At 44.4% G+C, this 12,397-nt stretch overlaps 1 protein-coding gene across 5 annotated transcripts in view; it reads left to right on the top strand.

The window, feature by feature from the left end:
• miga1 (mitoguardin 1) overlaps nucleotides 1-12,397 on the top strand; it is a 138,292-nt gene that overhangs the window by 98,403 nt on the left and 27,492 nt on the right. For all 5 annotated transcript variants that reach the window (XM_072273333.1, XM_072273332.1, XM_072273336.1 and 2 more), the window contains exons 11-12: nucleotides 4,460-4,546; nucleotides 7,252-7,350. In XM_072273333.1, the coding sequence (XP_072129434.1) occupies nucleotides 4,460-4,546; nucleotides 7,252-7,350 (186 nt within the window). The remainder of the gene's footprint in view (nucleotides 1-4,459; nucleotides 4,547-7,251; nucleotides 7,351-12,397) is intronic.

Here is a 12,397-nt window from a genome sequence, read left to right as displayed (position 1 = left end):
AGGCAATGGGGCTGGTTGGAATGTGCTCAATAGGCTGAATAGCCTCTGCTGTGAGATCATGATGCAAGGAGTTAAATGTCGATTGTTAGATTTTGTTTTTGAAATGTGGCCACTGTTGTCACAGCAGTTGCTTTGCTAATCTCACAGACTTTGCTGTGAGCAGAACAAGCTCTAACTTTGACAGAGTTCAAGTGATAAATAGCTGTCAGCTCACTGGTGGAGAACATGCCCACTGCTCTTGACTAGATCTCCGAATGAGCCAGACCCAAGCTGAGTCTTGCGTCACAGTTAACTATTGGCACCTCTGAAAGTGGAGCAGATTCTCAGTTCTGTATTAGCATGTCAGTCTTGATTATGTGCTAGTGGTGGAGAGAGTCTTGAAACCATACCATCTAACTTGGAGACAAAAGGTATTAGTGCAATCACTCAAGTCAAGTATGATACTCTCCTAGGGGGTTGTCTATTGGTGGGTTCTCAGGTATCCGGGATCTACACAACCACTTTCTGATTAATCTGGGGTGTTGGGGTGGATTTTCTTGATGGAGAACGCCTGTGTATGACATTGTATATCGTGGGGAGGCTGATGCACGAGTAGCCACCACACAGTACTTGACGGATTGGGGTCAGGGTCCAGTGGCATGGAATACAAGATGACTGGGGACACTTTACTGCTGCAGCCTTCCTCCACCTTCACTGCGGTTGTGATGTGTCATCATCTTCTGCCAGCTCCACCATTGAGGTCTTGGTTGGATCACTCATTGACTGGAACCTCCCCCTTGATCTTACCGCCTGAGTAACTATCGAACTAAGCTCCAGGCGGCTTTGCTCTTGTGAGCCCCAGCGATCACAAGACCCTCTACCGTGACAAGGTGATGATCCTCAGAGAAGGAGACACCAGTACAACGTGATGATATTCTTCAAAGAATTCGGTAGTGACGTACGAAGAAGAGCGGTGACCAGTTTCTAGTCCAGCATTCATTGAAGAGACTTGTTAGTCAGAACACCTCCCTAGTCTTCTTTAATGCTGAATCTCAAGATGTTCTAGAAGTTGAGGAACAGGATTGGAAGTCACCCATCTGATCCGTCAAGCTGGCCCCACCATTCAATAAAATCATTGCTAGTCTGGCTGTGGACTCAGCTCCATCTCCCTGCCTTTTTCATATAACCCTTAATTCCCCTACTATGCAAAGATCTATCTAAACGGTTTCTAGATATATTTATTGAGGTAGCCTCTACTGCTTCCCTGGGCAGAGAATTCCAGAGGGTCACTACTCTGTGAAACAAGCAGTTTCTCTTCATCTCTATCCTAAATCTACGCCACAGAATCTTGAGGCATCATCCCCTAGTTTTAGTCTCAATGGCATGAAGGACAGTGTTATTATCTCGGTGTGGTTCTGAAGTAGTATCTAGATAATGAAGCAGAAAGTAGAGACATAGCCATAGAGCACTACAGCCCTTTCGTACGTTTAGTCCATGAGCTGCTCTTCCTTATCCCATCGACCTGCACCGATTGTCCTCCATTTCCCTCCCATCCATGTACTTACCCAAACGTCTCTTAAATGTTGAAATTCAACCCACATCCACCACATCCATTTATGCTGTGGAGAATAAGATTCTAATCTATTCAACCTTTCCCTATAACTCAGACTTTCAAGTCTTGGCACCATCCTAGGATATTTTCTCTGCATTCTTTCAATCTTATATCGTTCATGTAGATGGATGACTAAAACTGCACATGATACTCCAAATTAGGCCTCAATGTTTTATACAAATTCAACATTACAACCCAACTCCTGTACTCAGTAACACACAAAATGCTGGAGGAACTCAGCAGGTCAGGCAGCATTTATAGAAAAGAGTACAGTCGACATTTCAGGCCAAAACCCTTCGGCAGAACATTACTTTGATTTATGAAGGCCAATGTGCCAAAAGCTGTCTTTATAACCCTATCTACCCGTGATGTCATTTTCAATGCTTTATGGATCCATTTTCCCAGATCCCTCTGTTCTACCACACTTCTCGGTGCCCTGCTCACCATGTAAGTTGTACCCTGGTTTGTCCCCCCAGAGTGCAACACTTCCCATTTGTCTGAGTTAAATTTAATTCCATCTGGCATTTTGCAGCCTGTTTTCCCAGCTGGTCCAGAAGATGTTGCAAACTTTGATAGCCTTCTTTGCTGTCCAATCTTGGTGTCATCCAGATATTTGCTGATCCAGTTTACCACATTATCTACCAGTCATTGATGTGGATGACCCAGCACCGATTCCTGCAGCACACCATGAGTCACGGGCCTCCAGTCTGAGAAGCAACTATCTTGAGGCTATGTTCCCTAGTTCTATCTCAATGATGCGAAGAACAGTGTTATTCTCTCAGTGTGATACTGATGCAGTACCTAGACAATGAAGGAAAGGTATAGGCCTGCATTACAGGAGCTGGAGAAAAGGGTTCTTCACACACAAACCTGTGGAATTTGGCTCTCTAGGAGAATCAGTTATTCCATTCCCCATTCTGGCCTCTTACCTCTTCTGCTTACCTGCTAATTACCATCCACTGGTGCCCCTCCACCCCCTCTCCTATGGTTCCCTCACCTCTCCATCAGATTCTTTCTTCTCCAGCCATTTACCTTTCCTACCCATCTGGCTTCACCTCTCACCTTGTAGCTTGTCCCCTTCCCCTCCCCCACCTTTTTATTCTGGTGTCTTCCCCTTCCTTTTGAGTCCTGATGAAGAGCCTCGGTCTGAAATGTCAACTGTTTATCTGTTTTCAGAGATGCTGCATGTCTTGCTGCGTTCCTCCAGCATTTTGTGTGTGTGTGAATCAGTAACGTATTTGGATTGGGATTATGGGCAAAGACTAGAGGGGATCTTGAACAGCTAGCATTATGTACTAAACTATTCATGAGTAGCATATTAGCCACGATTTATTAACCATCTCTAACACAGCTTCACAAGAATACTGTCAAACAATATTGTTGGTCTTCAAAAAGAGTTGTTGAGATGGGTACGATAGCTTGGTCAAAACCTACATCTAAAGGAGAGTCTTGAAGTGGAGCAGGGACAGAGGTCTGGGGAGGGGATTCCAAAGCTTAAGACCTCGTCAGCAGAACGTAGGACCCCCCAGACTTACAGCAAGAGGGTAGACAGTAGTGTAACAGCGTGACGCTATTACAGCTCGGAGTTCATTTCTGGCATCCTCTGTAAGAACGTTTGTACGTTCTTCCTGTCTGCGTGTGGGTTTCCTTTGGGTGCTCCAGTTTCCTCCCACAGTCCAAAGACGTATTGGTTAGTAGGTTGATTGGTCATTTTAAATTGTGCTGTGATTAGGCTAGGGTGAAATAGTTGGATTGCTGGGCCAGAAGGGCCCATTCTGCATTGTATCTCCAAATAAAAATAAATGGAAGAATTCAAGGTGCACACTCAGGTCTTAGAGGTTTGTAAGGCTAGAGAGGATCACAGCGAGTACCATGAAGAATTTTGAATGCAAGGGTGAGTACTCTAAAGGCAGAGTGATACTTAGTGAGCTGTTGGCTCCCATCTCGTGGCAGGAGCGACCCCTCCCCCCTCCACCTCTCCCCCTCCACCTCTCCCCCTCCCCCTCCCCCCTCTCTCTCCCACTCCCCCTCCCCCCTCTCTCTCTCTTCCTCTTCTCCCCTTCTGTCTGAGATGTCGAAATGTTAGTTGGGTTGTAGACTTTGATGGTCTCCAGATCGTGGTTTTGGGGGGGCTTTGCTATTGCTTTTCATGTTGGGTTTTGGAGGATTGATGCTTTTGCTGCTGCATGTGTGTGTGTGGGGGGGGGGCTTTGCAGTTCTAACCTTTGTCATTCATTCTTTTGGTTTTTTTCCTGTTTCGTGGATGTCTGTAACGAGTAAGAATTTTAGGTTGTACACTGTATACATTCTCGATATTAAATGGAACCAGCAGGCAAAAGGCATGGAAGTCATGTGTCATTGCTACTTGAACAAATCAATGCCAGTGATAGAGACCAAGCATGGGCAGTAATCTTGTATGACACGCTGTCTGATCCAATCCAATAATAATGTTCAAAAGTCGAAGAAATTTATTTGATCCTTTATTAGCAACTAGCAAAACATACAATCTTGAAGTGATGAAACTAAAACAACAACCAGCAATATTAAACGTACTTAAGTGAGGTTAAGTAGCATTAAGCAATTTTCATGTAATTAAGTGATCAACAAAAGATGTGATACTTGGCAGTCTCCAGCTCTAAATTGTCCAGAACAAAGCACGAATACATAACTAAGCCTTTCGTTTTTACCATCCTGCCCCCACCCATCTGACTAGCTACCATAATAAATGTTTGACACAGAATACAATGCAGATAGTGAACAGACGCAAGGCTCCTACAGCATGGGTGACAGGACATGGTGCGTCAGCAGCTGGGACATCTTGCATGTGTATTTGGCAGCTGTTTTACTCTAATTTCTCCACACTTCCAGGTAATTCTGTCAGATGCCTCAAATATAAAGTATTTTGCAGAGATGGGGAAAAAGATCCTGTCTGCGATAATGATGAAAGCTCACAAGGTAAGGACTCAAACTGTTTTAGTTTGCAACAGTTCGACTCTGTCTAGATATCAGAGATTGGTTATAAATCTGAACTGCGTTCTGACTGTGCAGTCTGCCCATCGCCTGATTGAGCCATTAATACAGATTTCCATTACCTTCGCTCCCACTGACCCAACCCCGTAAGTCTGTACTATCCCACTTCCAAATTTTCCAGCAGTACCACACTCATCCATAAATGGTATCTAGCAATCTTCACAACACCAGAGTTAACCACATCTCCTCAAGCCATTATCCACCCACACATTATCCAAGCTAGAGTTTTGCATCGTTCACACTGTCTGTAATCCTTATGCCTTCAACCTTGGCTGTCCAGTTTAATAAGATCATAACACCATGAGAGATAGGAGCAGAATTAGGCCATTTGGTCCATTGAGTCTGTATTGTCATTCCATTAGGAATGATTTATTATGCTTTCGAACCCCATTCTCCTGTCTTCTCTCTGTACACCCTTACTAATCAAGGACCTATCAATCTCCGCTTTAAGTATACCCAATGATTTGGCATTCACAGCTGTCTCTGGTAATGAATTCCACAGATTCAACACATTCTAGCTAAAGAAATTCCTCCACATCTCTGTTCTGAAGGAATATCCTTGTATTCTGAGGCTGTGCCCTATGGTCCGAGACCCTCACTACAGGAAGCGTCCTCTCCACATCAACTCTGTCTAGACCTTTCAATAGGTTTCAATGGGATCCCCACCTACCATTCTTCTGAACTTCAGCAAGTACAGGCCCAGAACCATCGAATGCTCCTCATATGTTAACCCTTTCATTCCCAGGATCATTCTTATGAACCTCCTCTGGACCCTCTCCAGTGCCTTTTCTTAGATAAGGGGCCCAAAACTGCTCACAATGCTCCGTGTGGATTGACCAAAGCCATATAAAGCTTGCTTTTATATAGCAGACTTCTCGAAGTGAATGCCGACATTGCATTGGCCTTCCTTACCACCGACTCAGCCTGCAAGTTATCCTTTAGGGAATCCTGCACGAAGACTCCTAAAACCCTTAGTTCTATCAACATTCCCAGAGCCACCCTTACAGAATCAATCATTTGTATTTTTACTGCCTGCTCTTCTCCTGACTTGGTTTTCACTATTATTGCATAATATTCTTAGATAAATATTTATCCTTAGTTAAGTATTCTTAAATATGCACTGTTTTTATTAAACCTGGTTCCCTTTATCTGGGCTGATTTCAACGACTGGAAGTCTGGAAGTGGCCTGTCGTGGGGTTGGAGGCCTGTGTGTGTGTGTGTGTGTGTGTGTAAGGGGCTTGTTTTGCTGTTGTTTCATTGTTGTTGCTACTTGTGCTGTTCTGTGGAGCAACATGCTATGTCGGCGCATGTTGTGGGCACGCTATCTTGGTGCCCTCATGTGTAGCAACACTTGAGGGCTGCCTCCAGCACATCCTCCGGTGTGTGGGTTGTTAACGTAAATGGCGCATTTCTCTGTATGTTTCGATGTACGTGTGATTAATGTGAGTCTGAACGTGGATCTGAACCCTGGGAAAGCGTGTGTCTGCACTCCCAATTTCTATTTTATTTGTTGTGATACAGCGCGGAACAGGCCCTTGTGGCCCTTTGAGTCGCACTGCCCAGTAACCCGCTATTTATCCCCAGCCTTATTTACAATGCCCAATTAACCTGCTAACTGGTACGTTTCTGGAATGTGGGACGAAACTGGAGCACCCGGAAAAAACTCACACATTCTGCAGGGAGGACATGCTCCTTACAGACGATGGCAGAATTGAACTCCGACACTGACACCCTAAGCTGTAATAGATTGGCGCTACCTAATGGCCCTCCTATGATACCATACACCTGTATAGGATCACCCGTTCATCAGTGAAAATTGTTCCAACCTGCTCAGCCTCTCTCTGTTTCAAACAGTCAATCCCAGCACCAAGCACATTCTTCCCTCCCCATTGCAGGCACGCACCCCAGTAACTACAAGAGGTGTGAAACATGACCCTTCTCATCTAAGAAAGGTGCGATTCTGGGCGGGGGGGGGGAGGAGAGAGAGAGAGTCTCTCTCTCTCTCTCTCTCTCTCTCTCTCTCTCCCCCCCCCATGGACACACTTTCAAGGACCCATGTTATCAATATTCATTGCTTATTTTTTTCTTTTTTGTTGTATTTACAGAGTTTGTTGTTTTTTTTGTACACTGGTTGTCCACCCTGTTGGTATGGTCCTTCATTGATTCTGTTATGGTTATTGCACTTATTGAGTGTGCCCACAAGAAAATGGATCTCGAGGTTGCATACGGTGACATACATGTACGTTGATAATTTGCTTTGAACTTTGTTCATTCTCTCCACGATGTAGGGGTTTCCTCCAGGTGCTCCAGTTATATCCCACATTTCAAGAAGTACAGGTTAGTATGTTAGTCAGTCACATGGGTGCAGCTGGGCAGTGCAAACTCATTGGGCTGGAAGGGCCAATTACCCTGCGAAATCTCTAAATAAATAAATTTCTGGAGTGATGTACAACAAATGGGCAATCTGTCATTGTCTGCTCTCAAGGCTCAGGCCTGCCTCATGTCCACCACATCCTTCCCGTCATGTTCCGAAATTTCAGGCTCCTTCCTGAATTCTGTAACTCCCCCAGAGGGGAGAAACAAGATTCCTCAATGCAAACTAATTTAAGGGTCTCTTTGACTTGCTTTAGAATCCAAAGAGGTTTGTGGAAGTCTTTGAGGACATGATGTTCTTCCTGCAGCAAACCGATCACTGGGAGACAACTCAGCGGGAGCTTGCATCACGAGGGGTGAGTCCAAATTGCAATGGTGTAAAGTGACAAGCACACCAGAATAGAGGGCAGGAAGAAATATGCTACAGAAATGAAATAAGCTGTCATTGACATCAGGAAGGTGTTGAGTTAGAGAGGGTTGAGAGCTTGAAGTTCTTAGGAGTGAACATCAACAATACCATCTCCTGGTCTAATCCTGTTGTCACGGTGTATGCTGACAAGCAACTGAATCCAGGCGCGGTGGAATGAAAGACTCCCGCGCTGAGACAGAAACAAGTTTATTCATAGGAATTCCAACTGAGCATTGAGCGGCACCACGGACTGAATCATTTTCAAAACACAGACAAGGACCTCGCGATCTGCGCTAATTGGGAGTCTGCTTTAAATAAGTGCAGTACGCTGAAAGCCCTGCCAGTCAAAATAAACTTGACAAGATTAAGCAGAAAATACAGGGCTTAATGACTCTAGATAAGACAGCAGTTCACAAATACAGGTGCACAGGCCTGCAGGGCTCAAGACACGTAGATATTACGGCTAAGAAAGCTCACTAATGCCTCTTCTTCAGGAGGCTAAAGAAATTCAGCATGTTCCCTCTTGGCCCTTACCAATTGTTATTGAAGACATCCTATTCAGGTGCATCACAACTTCATATGGCAACTGCTCTACCAGGGATGGAGTAGAGCCAAGACCCCACCCACCTTAGACATTCTCCTCTCCCCCTCCCATTGGGCAGAAGATATAAAAGCCTGAAAACGTGTATACCAGGCTTAAGGACAGCTTCCACTGTGCTGTTATACGACTTGACTGGGTTCCCTTATGCGATGAGATGGACTGTAGACCAGTGGTCCCCAACCACCAAAGCATGTTCTGTCGGGCTGCGAGGAAATGATATGATTTGGCAATATGAAACGATATGAGTCAGCTGCATCTTTCCTCATTCCCTGTTGAACCTGAACACCACCCCACCCCACCCCACCCCGGTCGGCTGGCCCACAAGAATATTGTCAATATTAAACCGGTCCAAGGTGTAAAAAAGGTTGGGGACCCCTGCTCTAGACATCACAATCTACCTCGTTTGATCTTGCACATCATTCTTCCCTGCACTGAGCTTTCTCTGTAGCTGTTACAATTTCTTCTGCATAATGTCAAAGGGGTTACAATTTATGGTGGAAATAAAGGTATATTCATTGGCCATGTTATTAGGTTTAATAAAGTGACTACTTAGTGTATGTTTGTGGTCTTTTGCTGTTGTAACCCATCCACTTCAAGGTTCAGTGTGTTGTGCATTCAGAGGTGCTCTTCTGCATCTTCGGTTGTCTATTGAAATCCGATGACGACGTCCACTCCTTTATAACGGTGAGATCTTTGATGACTATACAGTCCTATCCTGGTCCCACAAGCTCTGTTGCAGGTGGGACATGTATATGTGGTAGTGGTGGCAACCTTGGCTGTATTTCTCCTGGCTGTCTTCTGCTGTCTTCTGGTTGTTCTTTCCATCTCCAGAATATGAACCCTGTCCCTACACAGCTGTCGCCAAGTGGTACGGTCGGCAGCAACATCCTCCAGGTCCTCCGGTCTGATCTTGCACTTCCTTAAAGCATTCTTCATCTGATCCTTATAGCGCTCCTTCGGCCTTCCAGCTGAGCGTCGACCATGATGTAGCTGACCATATAACACACTGTGGGGTAGCCGACATGGGGGCATCCTTATCACGTGCCCCAGCCACTGCAGCTGGCGCTGGGTGATCATGGCTTCAATACTCCTGCGGTTGGTCTTTACAAGTATTTCAGTGTGAGGCACCCGCTCACGCCAGGGAATTCCCAGAATGCAGTGGAGGCAGCTTATGTGGATGCGCTCCAAGGACTCGATGCATACTATTGCTGTAACGGGTGGTTATTTGAGTTATTGTTCCCTTCCCGTCAGCTTGAACCAGTCTGGCCATTGACCTCTCTCATTAACAAGACATTTTAGCCCAAAGAACTATGCTCACTGGATGTTTATTTTGTTTTTTTGCACCATTCTCTGTAAACTCTAGAGATTCTTGTGTGTGGAAATCCCAGGACATAATTATGCTAGCCCATCTGGCACCAACAATCATCTCACAGTCAAAGTTACTTAGATCACATCTCTTCCCCATTCTGATGTTTGGTCTGGACCACAGCTGAAACTCTTGACCATGTCTGGATGGAAAACAGTTTGGCCATTCTCCACGGACCTCTCTCATTAACTAGGTGTTTTCGCCTGCAGAGCTGGATGTTTTTTTTGTTTCTTTGCACCATTTGCTGTAAGCTCTAGAGGCTGATTTATGACTGTGTGTGGCTAAGCACAGCTCCAATGCCATATTTAACACTGCTGACGACACCACTGTTTTCGGCCGGAAAAAAGGCGGTGATGAATCAGCAGATAGGAGGGAAATTGAAAATCTGGCTGAGCAGTGTAAAAACAACAACCTCTTACTCAATGTCAACAAGGAGCTGATTATTTTCTTCAGGAGAAGGAAACCAGAGGTCCATGAGCCATTCCTCATTGAGGGGTCAGAGCTGCAGAGGGTTAGTAATTTTAAATTCCTCAGTGGTATTATTTCAGAGGATCTGTCCTGCGCCCAGCACTGAAGTGCAGTTATGAAGATAGCACAGCAACACCTCTACTTCCTTCAAAGTTTGCAAAGGTTCGGCATGACATCTATTACTTTGACAAACTTCTATACTTGTGTAGTGGAGAGTGTATTAACTGGTTGCTTCAGAGCCTGGTATGGAAACAACAATGCCCTTGAATGGAAAATCCTTCAAAAAGTAGTGGAGACGGCCCAGTCCATCATGGGTTAATCCCTCCACGCCATTGAGCACATCTGCATGGAGTGTTGTTGCAGGAAAGCAGTATCTGTCATCAGAGACCCCCAGCACCCAGTTCATGTTCTTTTTTCTCACTGCTGCCATCAGAAAGAAGGTACAGGAGCCTCAGGACTCTCACCACCAGGTTCAGGAACAGTTATTACCCCTCAACCATCAGGTTCTTGAACCAAAGGGATAACTTCACTCAGCTTCACTTTCTCCATCACTGCGCTGTTCCCACAACATGTAGATTTACTTTCAAGGACTCTTCATTTCATGTTCTCGATATTTGTTGCTTGTTTGTTTATTATTATTATTTCAAAGGTTCATTTATTATCAAACTCTGAAATTTATAAATTATAAATTTACTTTGAACTTTGTGGGTGAACATTCCAAGAGAACAGCAGTTTCTGAGATACTTGTACCAGGTTGTCTGGCACCAACAATCATTCCATGGTCAAAGTCACTTAGATCATCCCCAATCCTCTTGACCATGTCTGCATGCTTTTATGCATTGAATTGCTGCCACATGATTGGCTGATTAGATATTTGCATTACCGAGCAGGCGTACAGGTGTATCTAATAAAGTGACTGCTGAGTCTAAAATGTTAGGTAGTCACTGAGGAGAAAGCATGAGAGAGTCACACCTCAAGGTTCAATGACAGCTTCTTCCTCACTGCTATCAGGTTCTTGAACCAATAATAAGATGGACTCTTGACCTCACAATCTACCCCATTGTGACCTTTGCACCTTATTGTCTCCCTGCACTGCACTTCCGCTGTAACTGTAACACTTGATTCCGCATTCTGTTATTGTTTTATCTTGTTCTACCTCACTGCATTGTGTAATCTGAAATGTATAAACAATGCAAAATAGGCTTTTCACTGTATCGTGGAATATGTGACAGTAATAAACCAATTCTGTTTTCTCTGTGTTTATTTGCATTTACACAGCAGGTCTTCTTTTACCTATTGGTTGCTTGTCAGACTTCATGGTTTTTAATTGATTCTATTGTATTTCTTTGTAATACTGTGAATGCCTGCAAGAAAATGAATCTCAGGGTAGTATACGGTGACATACACATACTTTTGATAATAAATTTACTTTGGAGTTTGACCAAACTGTCGTGATTAGGGTTGTTCAGGTTGGTTCAAGAACCATTTGGTGAACGGTTTGTATTCTAGAGAAGAGGACAATCTGAACACAACCACCTTGTCTGGTATCTTGTGGGATGAATTTCCGATATCAGTATCAGGTTTAATGTCACCGGCGTTTGTTGTGAAATTTGGCAACTTAGTGGAGCAGTACAATGGAATACATAATGAACATAGAAAACAAATACATATGAATTACAGTAAGTATATGTGTTTATTAAATACCTAAATTGAAAATGATGCAAAAACAGAAATAATAAAAAAAAAGTGAGATAGTGTTCGTGCGTTCAATATCCATTTAGGAACTGGATGGCAGAGGGGGAGGAACTGTTCCTGAGTCGCTGAGTGTGTGTGTTCAGGCTTCTGTGCCTCCTTCCTGATGGTAGCAATGAGAAAAGGGCGTGTCCTGGGGAATGGGGGTCCTTAATAAAGGACGCCACCTTTCTGAGGCACCTCTCCTTGAAGATGTCTTGGATATTACGGAGGCTAGTATCCAAGATGGAGCTGATAATTTTACAACTTCTGTGGCTTCTTTTGATCTTATGCAGTAACGCCACCCCTGCCCCACACCAGATGGCGATTCAGCTAGTCAGAATGCTCTCCATCTGTAGAAATTTTTTGAGTATTTTAGGTGACAAACTAAATCTCCTCAAATTCTTGAAATATAGTCACTGTCTTGCATTCCTTATAGCTGTATGGATATGTCTTCCCTGTGGATTGTCACCTTGTCGTGGTGGAGTGTGGTCCTGTGATCCTGAGAGCAATTCCATCTGGAGCTATGCTCCTGGTAGGGTCACCCATGGCAGTAAGGTCGAGGGTGAGGTCCCTGACAAAGAACAATCCAACTAAGACCTCAACGGTGGAACAGGCGGACAAAGTTACTTCGAACTCAAAGGCGGATGAAGGCTGCAACAAATCCATCAGCTCCAATCATTGTGGTTTCCATGCCATTGGAATCAGTTGGTTGATTTGTGAAGTATTGTGTGCTTCTTGGAGTGCAACATCAAGTACACATTAAACAAATACACGCACAGGCGTCTTCGCTCTGTGGGCCACTTCTTCAGAACGAAGACCATCACC

This window comes from Mobula birostris, chromosome 12, assembly GCF_030028105.1.
Source record: "Mobula birostris isolate sMobBir1 chromosome 12, sMobBir1.hap1, whole genome shotgun sequence".
Taxonomy (NCBI): Eukaryota; Metazoa; Chordata; class Chondrichthyes; order Myliobatiformes; family Myliobatidae; genus Mobula; species Mobula birostris.
This window is presented reverse-complemented; position numbering and strand designations above follow the sequence as displayed.